The sequence below is a fragment of the Elephas maximus genome, chromosome X (genome assembly GCF_024166365.1).
Source record: "Elephas maximus indicus isolate mEleMax1 chromosome X, mEleMax1 primary haplotype, whole genome shotgun sequence".
In the NCBI taxonomy this organism is placed as follows: Eukaryota; Metazoa; Chordata; class Mammalia; order Proboscidea; family Elephantidae; genus Elephas; species Elephas maximus.
The window spans coordinates 159,322,218-159,335,806 of NC_064846.1; the positions used below are offsets into that span (position 1 = coordinate 159,322,218).

Consider the following 13,589-nt stretch of genomic DNA (forward strand, 5'->3'; position numbering starts at 1 on the left):
AGAGGATTCCTTTCCCATCATATTTGGAATGATGTAAAGAAATCAGCTGCAAACTATTGCAATTGGAAAATAAAATATGAAGTAACTTTCAACAATGTACACAATCTGCTCTTTTCAAACTGCTTATGATTATGACATTTTTTAAAACTAAACTTTTATTCGTTGTGATTCTTTTCTGAAAAAATGTTTTTTTTAAAGCTTAATTTTGATACATGAGGAAAAGATATATTTTATCTATGTTTTATTTTTGTGTTTGGTTGTTTGAATGAACCCATTCTGTCAGACTCCAAATAGGGGGTTGCATTTCCTGGGTGACTGAACTTGCCATAAACCTGTGCTGGAGAGGACATTTTCTAATGGTGAGTCACTTGTCAGAAATAACCTCACATTACCAAAATCACACTCAAGACACCTTAATATAGTGAAACCTGTGAGAGCCAGAACTCGACCGGACTGCTTTGTTTTTCCGGGTCTCATAAGTTTCCCACCTTTGACAGAGTGCAGTCTTACCACTTTTTCTATCACTCGTTTTAGTGGAAAATATTTGAGTTTTCCTTCTCAAACTTCTGCCTTACCCAGATTCTGGCTTTCCCAGGTCTTTCATTGTATTATGCAGAGATGTATAGGGGAAGTAGATACAGATATTTCTACTTCTAGCTAGCTTGCTAGCTTTAAAAGGCCACTCTTTTCTATTCCAATCTGTGTTTTCCATCCACAACCCGATAAGGTAGATCAAAGAGTGGAAACAAAATTTCAGTAAAGTTCCATTGCTGATTGGGCTGTCAGGCATAGGATGACTTGGGTTTTGTCAGTTTTTAGAAAGAATCTTAGAAATCTAGGAATTTTCTTAACTTGATAAAGGTTATCTACTGAAAGCAAACAGAGAAACAGAACTCCTTAAAAAAAAAAAGTTTCACTTAAGACTGTCCCTGATGAAGCAGTTAAAAGTATTAACCCCAACTCTTGACTATACATCTTTTTTAGTATTTTGTGTGACAAATGGGAAGTACTACATAGAACACTTCTACCGTGGACCAAAGTACTGGTTGTCTAAAGAAAAAGCACTTGTGTGGTGGTTTGAGTTGTGAGCTGAGTGGGCTCCTTTTTTCCATGGGACACCATTTTACTTGGCAAGAACAACTGAGAAACTCATTATAAAAACATGGGTTTATGGCCAACATTTTCTCAGAAATGAAGAAAATGAGCCTGTCACTTTCAAGGAAAACAATATTTGTTGGCTGATGATAAAATTGAAGCTTTTTGGAAAACCAGTACCCACTACCATTAGCTTGACAGCATCATAACTGAATGATTTTCCTGAAGAGATCAGTGATGATACTTTTGAATGTGACCTTTTAATATAGAAAAAGTGTCAGCATTTGTAAGATCTTCATGGCTTGGTCAACCGGTATTTTTCCAAATGAACAATGCATGTTACAAAATTCATTCAAAGTTCAACATAGACCAAGGGATTATAATGTAATAGTACAAAAGGTTCATTGATTTGGTTTTAGATTCCACATTGTAGCTAACCTTTAAGGAATTTCCACTTGTCAAGATTGGGTGTAATATCAAGGATTTAGACGGTTGTGAAAAGACTATCAAAATACTCTTCCCTGTTTGAGCTGCATATCTCTGTGAGGCCAGATTTTCTTCAGTTGCTTTAAACCGAATCAACGTAATGTGCTGAATACAAAAGCACATATGAGACTCTTACACCAGACAGGAAAGAGTTTTGCAAAAATGTGAAATAATGCCGCTCTTCTCAATAAATGTTTTGGAAAATACAGTTATTTTTCATTAAAAGTATGTTATTTATATTTACACATTGGGCCTCTTCAATTAATAAATATTTTTTAAATATTTCTGTTTTAATTTTTAATGTCAATATTGATAGATGTAAACCACAAGTGAATTTGTCATTCCAAGGAAAAACATCTAATACTATTTGTTGCCAGTGATAAATTAGCTTTCAACTAAAAATTAGGGTTCTGGAGAACTTGTATCCACCACCATTAGTGGATACAAAAACTTTGGCATCCCCAATTATTTTTAAGGGTAAGTGGTGGTTGGCAAACTTTTCTGTAAAGGACCAGATAGTAAATGTTTTAGACTTTGCAGGCTATATGATCTTTGTTACAACTACTCATTTCTGCCATTTTAGCACAAAATTAGCCATAGACAACATGTAAGCAAGTGTGTGTGGCTATATTCCAATAAAACTTTTAACAAAAATAGGTGGTACGCTGGACTTGGGCCATGGTTTACTGATATCTGCTGTAAAGAGGCTTGAGACCAAAACATGTCAGAACTGCTGCACTAGACTTACCTGTGACCAAATAGAAAATATAATCGGTTTTAAGATACTACTCAAACTATAATATTTTAGGAATTTAACCTAAAGAAAAAAGCCCAGGAAACTTATTCAAATGTCATCACAACAATGTCTTTTCTCCCAACTTAGCCTCTGAAATCTATATTAAAAAATCCCAGTATGATTTTGGGGCGGGGGGGGGGTTAGAAAAAGAACAAATAGGAACTCCAAATACTAAGTTACACCACAAGCCATAGTCATGATAATAGACACAGATGCAGTAACAGACAAAAAGACAAGACCAGAGAGCTCAGAATCAAACCCATGAACATATGGAGGTTTGTATATGATAGAAGTGACTTCAAACATTGAGAAAAGGATGGATTGTTTAATAGATGGTGCTGGAAGAAGTACAGAGCAAAAATTAACACCTTACACAGAAAATAGATTAATAAAGGTAAATCTAAGCTAATGAGGGGAAAATAGACTATCTCAGGGGTAGGGAAATATATATTAAAACAGACCCCTAAAGCATAAACCATAAAATTGATGGATTTTATTTTGTAACCACCGTGGAAAAGATGAGACAAGAATCGTCAATGGGATTTTTGTTGAGTAGGATACTTGCAGGGCATTAAAGTGCCGCCTCAAAGATGTCGTATCAGTTGTAAGAGAAAATCACTGATTGTACAATGGAAAAGAACAATACCTTCATTGGGTTGTCAAAAAAAAAATCACCAACGAGGGGCAGGTGGACATAGGCCTCCAGATACGATATTAAGAACAAAACCTCACCTATGCAGTATTCTCAGTAAGAATGTGTAACCCGAATCTAATCATGAGGAAACTTAAGACAGAAGTATTCTTCAGAAGTGCTAATTTCCTAAAAGACAAAGCTTACGGAGACTGAAGAGACAACGCAACTAAATGGAATACCTAGGCTGGATCCTGTTCTGGAGGAGGGAAAGGAGCTATAAAGGAAATTAGTGCGCCAACTGGCAACATTGGAATAAAAAAAAAATTGGAATACTGAGGGTCAATTAGATAAAATTATTGTATCCATGTTAATCTTACTGAAGTTGATAACTCGTGGTTTTGTTAGAGAATATCCTTATTAGAAAATACAAGTATTTAGGGGGAAAGGACCATGCATATGTATGCAACTTTCAAACGGTTGAGGATAAAAAATAGATAAACTAGTGCAAATGATAAAAAAGCAAGTGCGGTAAAATGCTAACAATAGGTGAATGTGGGTAAAGGAATTGGGTAGAATTTCTCTGTAAACATTTACTTCAACTTTTATTGCCATATAAAAAGTTTTTTGGTGGATTTCGGCATAAAAAATACGGAGTTTTGCTCATCTTAGGGAAGGACAGCAGGCTAAGGTAAAATACTTGCAACAGTTAAACCCAGAAGGAATTATCTAGAATACAAGAAACCCCTGGAAATCAACAAGAAAATGACAAAGGTCATTAGAAACAAGGACCGAATAGCCAATTTACAGAAGCGTAACCGAGATTGAATGGCTAGTTTGATACTTGTATACATCTGCAATGCATAGGTCTTGAAAACAATGTCAAACAAGGAAAAACAGGATTGTATAAATTAAAAATGTGTGCTTATCTTCATAACAGTATGTTTCAAGAATAGATGCAGAGCTATGAAAATATAAAAACTCATTCATGACTGAATAATTAAAATAATTTTTTGTTGATAAAAATTGTTCTCATTAATAGAATGCATACTGAATCATTGAGTGTGTACCTGTGGACTCAGAGGGTAGGATTGCTGGGATGCATACGTCCCTCTGGACTCAAGAGGGTAGGATTGGTGGGACACGTATGTCGTGTTGGACTCTGGAACACGTAAGTTCCTGTGGACTCTGGAGCAGGTTGTTGGGACACATATGCCCCTACAGGATGCATTACCTCATACAATACGCTGTAAAAACTAATTTGTGGCACAAGCCCATTTCTTCCGTTTCAAACAGTTATACAGGTCCCCTCCCGACAGCTGCACATACTCTCAGTGGGAAAGCAGCTTCCCAATAAACCCGAGAGCTGGAAAATGTAGGTGTGTGCCATATGTCCCGCGGGTCAAGGGATGGTTTTAAACAGAGGGGGTGTCGTGGCTAGGGAGAGGAATGGGAATGGGAATAGAAAGTAAAGGGAGGAAAAAAATAGAACTAGGGAGGGGTGCTATACTGACTGATGTCAGTCAGCTGTGAACTCGAATGAATTAAAGTCACGTGCAAGGTCTGTAAGAAAAAGGTGAAAACAGGAATAAAAGGAAAATATCTCCTATGTCCTTATTAATTTCGCTCCATCTTATTGGGTTACAAACAGCTTTCAGCAGGGCCCAGGGCACCAGCCCTGACTTAACCATTTTCCTGCTCCTCGATGTCTGTCTGTCTGAACTCCCCTGCTGGCTTTCACAGCACACTCACCCTCCTCCCGGCACACCTTTGGGCATATCAGGAACACGTTCGTCAAAAACATTTTTGTGTCACAAAGAGACTTTCCAAACTTTTCGCCAAGAATTCAGATACACGCTCTTGAGGGTTTCAGCTGCTGCTGCCTTTTTTTTGAGCTATACATATAAAGTTCACCGTTTAAAGTGTATAATTCAGTGGTTCTTAGTATATTTACAGTTGTGCAACCATCACCATGAGCTAATTTTAGGACATTTTCATCATTCCCCACCTAAAAAGCCTTGCACCCATTGTTCAGCTCCGTTTTAAATCACGCATTCCTTTCCCCTCCTCCCCCAGGGGTGGGAATAAAAACTTCAAAGGCGGCTGGTCATCATCCAACAGAGAAACGTGTATCCCCGGGTGACCCAGGGACGAAGGAGACTGGACAGGGACAGGTTATCACTTGGCAGGCTATGCCTGGGTAAACACCTGGAGGCTTGAGCAGGCTGAGCAAAGATGCTTTTTTCAATGTGTATGTTTTATAAAAGGTAATAATGCACATGGCAGGCGTAAAAAGATTTCCAGGGGAAAGAAAGTCCCCTTTCCCCATCCCCACTCCCGAGGCAACACGTTCAGCAGTTTCTTGGGTGTCCTCCCAGGCAGGCTCACCTTGCAGAGATTTCTCTAGGGCTTATTATTTGTGCCAAGAAGAAGCGGAACCGTCGAGGTGCTTTCAGGCGGAATCCGTGGTGAAGTGGGACATGGCTGCGAGGTCGAGGTCAGCCCGACCACGTGCCAGTGCCCTTCCTTGAAGGCCGGCCTCTGTGGCTGCTGGAGTCCTGCCCTGGGTGATCACACGCCTGCGAGGGCGTTGGAGAAGGGGACCAAGCGTGAGCCACTTGGGCACCTCGAGGACTCGACCCTAACTGGGTATGGAAGGGTGGACCCCCCCAGGTCTCCCGGGCCGCCCTCCAGGCGTCTGCACACGTGACACTGTCCCGATGAGCGCCTGAGTCCCCAGCCAGGAGCCGTTTCCAGAGCTGCAGCGTAGAGTCCTCGTGCAGACTCCCAGTGTGTGTGTGTGGACGTGTGTGCACGGCCTGTGAGAACATGGACGTGTTGAGTGAGCGCGTGTGTGCTTGTGGTGTGTGAGAACATGCACCCTATGGTGGGAGAGATTACCCAATAAGCAAGGTACACACAGGTTTAATTGTGTTTACTAATCTGTAGTGCACAATTTCACCTGATTGATGTGGTAAAACTCCTGTGAAATTGTGCAACTACAGAAAATTAGTAAACACCATTAAGCCCATGCATACCTTGCTTACTGTAAACTGGCGCATAGCATGCTTACTGGTCAATCCGTGTCTGATCCTATGTATATACTCGACTTGAGTAAAGTGTGCGTGCACTGCACGGAGAGGTGTGATGAAACTGTGTGTGTACTTTGTGAGTGCTGCAGGTAAGCACTGCATACTTGAGGAATTGTGTGCACGCCATGCGTGTGCATGCTGTGTGCGCGCGCACTATGTATATACAGCACCGTGTGAGGTCGACCGTGTGTGCTGTGCGTGTGTGCGCGTGCTGCGTTAGGCCCGGAGTGCGCATCGTCTGTGCACGAGGTGTGCGCGCGCTGAGTGAGGACGCGTGCGCGGACGGGCGGGCGCGCGAAAGCCCGTGCGGCGCGGTGGGCCGGGAGTGCGCCTGTGCGGCCCGCGCGTCCCGAAGGAGCGCCGCGGTGGCTGAGGGGCGCGACGAGGGGGCTGCGGGGCGAGTGCGGCTCCCCTGGAAGATGGCCGACCCGGGCGCGTCGCGGAACTCGCCGCCTCACAACCGGCCTTCAGGTAGGGACTCGGAGGTGCGGGGGGCGCGTGGGGGGCTCTTGGGGCCCCGGGGCGCCGCGAGGCGAGGGGGCGGGGCGGCTGCGCAGGCAGTTGCTGTGGGGGCCAGGTGGGGGGGGGCGAACCTGAAGAAACGGCCTTCCGCCGGCCTGGGGCTGGGGGGCGCGAGACCTCGGTCCCGCGTCCTCGCGCTGCCGGCAGCGTGGTCCCCTCCCGGGGTGGCCTGGGTGAATGGCTTCAGGTGGGTGACAAGTGTGTTTGGGGTGGGGGTGCCCGGGCCCACGCTTGACGCCAGAGAGGGCCCCTGGGGTCGGCCCCTGCCCTTGCCGAGCAGCCTGGGTTGGGGGCACTGGGCGCACCGATTGGCCGTTGGGGGTCGCCGGGCCTAAGCGTCCGACCTCCGGACGTTCTGGGATCCTCATGCGAGCGGAAAGGGTGCCAGGCGTCGCGCTTCGCGGCTGCCCGGGGCGGGGGGGGGGCGGTAGAACCAGCATGTCACCACTGTCTGTGGGAGGAGGGAGCGCCCGCGACCGACTGGGTCCCGAATGGGCGGACGCGTGTCCTGGGCCGGGTGGCCCCGCCACACGGCTGCGCTCGCAGAGGCCTTCGGTGGCCTGCGAAGGAGACGCACCTCGGGGAGACACCGGGCCAGGCAGGCCGGCCGGGTGTCGAGACCGGCCGCGGCCCCCTCACGTGTCAGCGCGGCGAGGGAGCCTCCCTGCTCCGGTGGCTGCAGCTGCCTTCTGAAGCTCTGGACTCGCTGTCCAGGACCGAGAGGAGTAGGGGAAATTTTGAGGACACTGGGCAGAATTTTGGAGAAGGAGGTCTGGCGTATTGTGTTAACGTAATGTAAAGTGGTTGGGGGAGGGGGGCGGGTAAACAGCGTGGAAACCGATTTCAAGCTGTTTCCCCCCCCCCGTAACACTTTTTTTTAGAGTTAATAATGCGAGCTATTTTGAAATCATTCTTTATTGCGGTATAACATACATACCAAAAAAGCATACAGATCCTAAGTATTCCATTGGATGGATTATCACATAGTGAAGATGAGTATTTTCTCTCAGGGGGAGCAAGAAAAGGGGAAAAAATCAAGGAAAATGTTCTCCAGTCACTTAAAACATGCTTTTCATTGGTAAACCAACCCAAACCCGTTGCGTTTAAGTCGATTCCGACTCATAGCGACCCTATAGGACAGCGTAGAACTGCCTCATAAGGGCGGTTGGTGGATTCGAACTGCAGACCTTTTGGTTAGCAGCGATAGCACTTAACCACTACGTTTCATTGATAGGGGATGAGTATTTTCTGATTGGACTCCCAGTTGCCTCATTTACAGAAGAAGAGGGCGGCTTAAATAATTTCCAGTTTGTGTTTTTCATCGTGCATTTTTTTAAAGGCAGAATTTAACGAATATTACAGGGTAGTGATATAAACACGTTTAAAATACGTACTTCTGTTTTTATCCTTTTTGCTTGAGAAACTTTGCTGCATCTACTAGGGAAAAACCCAGAACCTAACCACCCATCAACCCACCTGAACAGGCCCTCCCTGGTAGGTGACCTAGTAGAAGAATGCATTGGAAAGGAGAGGTTCTTGAAGTTTATATTTTTATGTGGTTGGGAGTTTAAATAGTGGGTTATCTCAGTGCTTTGTGGTACTAAGGAGAAGAGGTAAGAGGCTGTGTGGTTGGGCCTTCAGTTTATCTGTGGTATTTAAATTTATTTGAAGGAACTTAATAAGGGGGATTCTGTTGTTCTTTTTGGAAACCTTATTGTATAACCATTTAATGTATTTTGTACTAATACGATGATTAGCCTAAAGCTGCTTTTCTTCATTTGAAATTGGAAATACAGAAAGACATGTTGAGTGAAAGTGTAAAGTATTAAATAAATGTCTGTGTACCTTGCTGTTGGTGTGGAAAAATCAGTGTTCGAGTTAGGTGCCAGGTGGTAGGTACCATGGTTGGTTCTTCTAGGGGTTAGTGAGGCCAGGTACTTAGAAAAATGAAAGTCATCCTCGGAAAAATCTTAATTCTTGAGGTTTTCTTGTAATCCGCCCTGGATACTGACCATTTTTGTTTGCTCAAGGCCTTCTGGGATCCATTCTTAGTGAGAAGTGCTCATTGGTCCTAAGCTTATGCCGAGTGTGGTGGGGGCCAGAGAAGACAAAAAGGCCTGAGATGTTTAGGATTTCAGGTTGGTTCATCCAATTTCATGTTGCACATTTGGGGGATACGAGTTGGTGAGTGGTTTCCTGGGAACTGTTGTAGCAAGCGAATACGTCTGGTTGTTTCCTCCAGCAACAGGTCCTCCTGATATTCAAATCCTGCTCATATTTCCATTACCCACCAGCGATGCCTTCTTTTCTTTCTGTTTAGTTTTCCCTGGGATGAAAATTACCGAATGTACTATTCTTTTTAGTGCTTGTGTTATATGCACAGAAACCCTGGTGGTGTAATGGTTAAGTGCTACGGCTGCTAACCAAGAGGTTGGCAGTTCAAATCCGACAGGCACTCCTTGGAAACTCTATGGGGCAGTTCTACTCTGTCCTATAGGGTCGCTATGAGTCAGAATTGACTCGATGGCAGTGGGTTTGGTTTTTGGTTTTGTTATGTGCACAGTGTAACAAAAGAGGAGCGCGAGCCTGTTTCAGTTTGCTTAAATACCTTTAGCCAAAAGGTAGAATCACCAAATTTCAACTGATCCTGTGCTCCCCCCTGCCTAAAATGCCCCCTTCTTCCCTTTCTGTGCCCTACACAGGCCCCTCCTCCTTCAGGCTTTCCCTTGCTCTAGGTGCCTGTCAATCAATTAAAGAGCTTTTTTCAGTCTGTGTCCATAGTACTTTCAAAGAAGCACTTACTTTGCCGAGTACCCTTAACCTTCTAGTTCATTCCAGCAGACATTCAATGGGCTCTGTCTTAGTTAACTAGTACTGCTATAACAGAAATACCACAAGTAGATGGCTTTAACAAAAAGAGATTTATTCTCTGATAGTCTAGTAGGCTAGGAGTCTGAATTCAGGGTGCCAGCTCTGCTCCGGGCTCTTTTTTCTTGGTGGTAGGAGATCCCCCTCTCTCTGCTCACCTCTCCTTTTATCTTTTGTAAGATCAAAGGTAGTGCAGACCATACCCCAGGGGAACTCCCTTACATTGGGTCAAGGCTGTGACCTAAGTAAGGGTGTTGTGTCCCACCCTAATCCTCTTTAACCTAACCTCATCTTGCTTCATTAACCACAGGCAGAGATTAGGATTTACAAACATAGGACAATTACATCAGATCACAAAATGAAGGATATCCACACAATGCTGGGAATCATGGCCTACCAAGTTGACACATATTTTGGGGGAACACAATTCAATCCATGACAGGTGTCTACTGTGAGCCAGACCCTGGGCTGGTGGCTGCTGCTGTTGCTGTAGAGCTGAGTAGCTTGAGGTCCAGACTACCTGTACATGAAGGTCTCCCCTTCTTGCTGTGTCATACTGGGCAAATTATTTGGCATCTCTGAGCTTTGGTTTTCTCATCTCTAAAATGGGCTTAGGAACAACCCTGGGAGACAGAAGCTTTTTTTTTTTTTTTGGCATTGTTTCGAGGATGAATGAATGAACACCTGTAAAGCAGTGCCTGACACACACTAAGTGCTCAAGCTGTGTTAGCCACTGTTAGTTTCCTGTTACCTCCTTTATTAGATCATCGGCCTGAGGGCAAGGCCCGGATCCAGGTTATACATACTTTGCCCAGGGCCACCTGGTGATGAATATTGTGTGGCACCAGCTGATCTCCTTAGGCTATAGAGGGTGACTGACCCTTTATCTGACCTCCCTCCCCAGAGCTGTTGGACACAGTAGGTCCATAACCAATGTTTGCCGAGTGTATTATACCGGGTGTAGATACGCTGCGTTTAGTGCTCAGTAAATATGTACAAATTAAGTAAGTGTGGGTGGAGGGGTTTGAGATAATGGAACTACAAAGCATGTTTCCTGAGGCCTATTGAGTCTGCCAGTGCATTCTGCAGGTAAATCTTGTTTTACTGAGCCAGAGGTATTTTCCCATTGTTCCCTAGTAAGGAGGGAATTAGGAGTCCTGATGGTGTAAGGGTTATGAGCTCAGCTGCTAACCTAAGGGTCAGTGGTTTGAACCTACCAGCAGCTCCTTGGGAGAAGAGACCTGGTGATCTGCTTCTGTAAAGCTTATAGCCTAGGAAACCCTATGGGGCAGTTCTTCTGGCAATCCATGGTATAGTCAATATTCTTCGCCAACACCATAATTAACACTTTTAGATATTGGATTAGATTAAATATTAGATTCAAGGATATCAATTGATATCAAATCACTCTGTCAGATTGCTGTGAACATTTCTAAAGGCTTACTCTCAATTTATGTCCTTATTGCAGATTGATAATGAACAATTAGGAGGCTGCACCAGTCCACAGACCACACTTTGAGTAGCTCTGCTCTGGGCCAGCATTTCTCAAAAGGTGATGGCACCCAAGAGGGTTTTAGGTTGCACATGGGTAAACTTATTTTTTTAATTTTATGTTAATAGTTCTATAGATTCTTTGATTGTGTTATAAAAACACAACTAGTACAAACTGATTTTGAGAATATTATCAGAGTGAGTAAAAAGTGAAAATAAAGTCCATTTAAAGAAAATTGCTAAATAATAGGTTGGTGCTGGCTAATACAAATATAATACCAGCCACATACGTAATTTTAAATCTTCTAGTAGCCACATTTAAAAAAAGGTGAAATTAATTTAATAATATGATTTATTTAACCCAGTATATCCAAAAATATCATTTGAACATGTAATTAATATAAAATATTATGAACAAGATATTTTACATTCTTTTCTTTACACTAAGCCTTCGAAATCCAGTGTATATTTTACACCTCCAGTACTTCTCAGTTTGGACTATTCACATTTCAAGTGGCTACTGTATTGGACAGTGCTGATCTAGAGAACATTTCCATCTTAGCAGAAAGTTCTGTTGGTGTAGAATGAGCCTCATGGTCCCTTTGAATACTGTACTATTAAGTGGAGTTACTGTGCCATCAAATATGGTATTAAGGGCAGTGTGTGTGCAGTGGAGCCCTGGTGGCGCAGTGATTAAGAGCTCAGCTGCTAACCAAAAGGTAAGCAGTTCGAATCCACCAGCCACTCCTTGGAACCTGTATGGGGCAGCTCAACTCTGTCCTATAGGGTTGTTTTGAGTTGGAATCGACTCAACAGCAACGGGTTTGGTTTTTGGTTTATGTGTGCAGTGGTATTGAGTCCATCTTGGATCTCTTTTGCATGGATGTGGTTAGTGGAATTGGGAAGACATTTTGATAAAATGGCCTCCCCTGCAATAAGATGAAGCAGTCCTAGATCCCAACTGCTAAGGGTAGAGTTGGGATCTTAAGCTGCTTTTTCTTTAGTGCTCTGGGATTGTGTTTGGTGAGGTTCTTCCACAGGTTAGGGAAGGGGGAAGCTGTTGTCTTGGGGACCCTGACAAATTGTGGAAAGGTTAGGCTTGACTTCATAAGTAAGGTGTTAATTGAGGGAAAACATAGTATAAAAAAAGATAGGCCAGTCAGAGGAGAGGGTGGTATTGGCTAGCTTAGGATCTAAGAGGTTTGGTGTTAGAGTCTGGTAGGGGACCCCCTCTGCTGGGTAGGGTCTGCTGAGCAGTTGCGATGGGCTCTGTGATGTCGAGTCTGGTAATCTCCTCCCAGGGCTGGTACGGTGCCTTCCTAGCACGTGTTCACAGAAGTATCAACAAGTATTGGTTGGCAGATAGGACAGATGCCTTAGCTCTGGGGATCATGTTATCTGTTGGGCAGTTCCTGTGTATTCACAGGCTGGTGTCTCCTCCTTCGTCCTATGTTTGATTGTATGAGAGAGTTGGCATTGAGTGTAGAGGGCCTTAGGTCCCTGGGTGGTGCAAATGGTTTGTGCTTGACTACTAACCTAAAGGTTGGTGGTTCAAACCCACCCAGTGGTACCACAGAGGAAAGGCCTGGCGATCTGCTTCTGTAAAAGATTACAGCCAGAAAAACCCTATGGAGCAGTTCTGTTTTATATATGGGGTTGCCATAAGTTGGAATCGACTTGATGGCAGTGGGTTTTTGTGGGGGGGGGGGCGGATAGAGGGCCTTACTGGACCAGGTCAATTACCCAACACCCACTTCCAGGGCCTGCAGGACAAGTCCCTGCCTGGGCCAAGTTGTCCCCTTCCTGAGCAGTTGGTCTGGTTTTATCTTTGGACACTGAGTCCTTAAGAGTTGACTATTGGTTTAGCAAGTCAACCAGGATGGCATCCCGGTTCCTGTGATAGATATATTGAATTAACTTCCTCCTCAGCAGCATCTTTCTACCCTGACCTTTTTGTTTTTCTCTCTCTTGCCTACATTTTATATTTGTTTCTGCTGTATTTTATACAAGCAGAGCTACGTAATCCCTTCTGGAAGGAGGGAGAGGAAAGAGGGAGGGCAAGCATACATGAATACATGAAATTAATCAATCCTGAGCAGGAAATGCCCTTGTAGCTCAAGTCTCTCACCAAGTGCCTAAAGCGCTTTATTAAGCAGTGCTCTGTGTCCCTGTTTCAAAACGACATCTGACATTAACTTGAAATAATTATCTGAATTGTAAACTGGGCAAAACAAGTTCTATATTTGATGCTATGCTTATTTTTTAAAACATTTTGCCCTGTGGGATTGCTCTGTGTTCTGTTCCTTCAATGCCTAGGCATGCAGTTTTAGCACTCCACTTGTTAGAAAAGAAAAAAAAAAAAGCCAATCGGTTGCCATCATGTCCATTCCAACTCATAGCGACCCTATAGTTCTATATGTAGAACTGCTCCATGGGGGTGGCTGGTGGATTTGAACTGCTGACCTTTTGGTTAGCAGCTGAGCTCTTAATCACTGAGCCACCAGGGCTCTATGCATGGGGATAGTGTCGCCTCCTAGGAATTTTTGCTCTTTTCTACCTTATTAATTGTCTGTGTTCGGTTCACTTGAGTACCAGTCAGGGGTGACAA

At 44.1% G+C, this 13,589-nt stretch overlaps 1 protein-coding gene across 5 annotated transcripts in view; it reads left to right on the forward strand.

Moving 5' to 3' along the window:
• Positions 1 to 6,421: 6,421 nt before the first annotated feature.
• MAP7D2 (MAP7 domain containing 2) overlaps positions 6,422 to 13,589 on the forward strand; it is a 142,241-nt gene continuing 135,073 nt past the window's right edge. For all 5 annotated transcript variants that reach the window (XM_049873257.1, XM_049873253.1, XM_049873254.1 and 2 more), the window contains exon 1: positions 6,422 to 6,571. In XM_049873257.1, the coding sequence (XP_049729214.1) occupies positions 6,520 to 6,571 (52 nt within the window). In that variant the 5' untranslated portion in view covers positions 6,422 to 6,519. The remainder of the gene's footprint in view (positions 6,572 to 13,589) is intronic.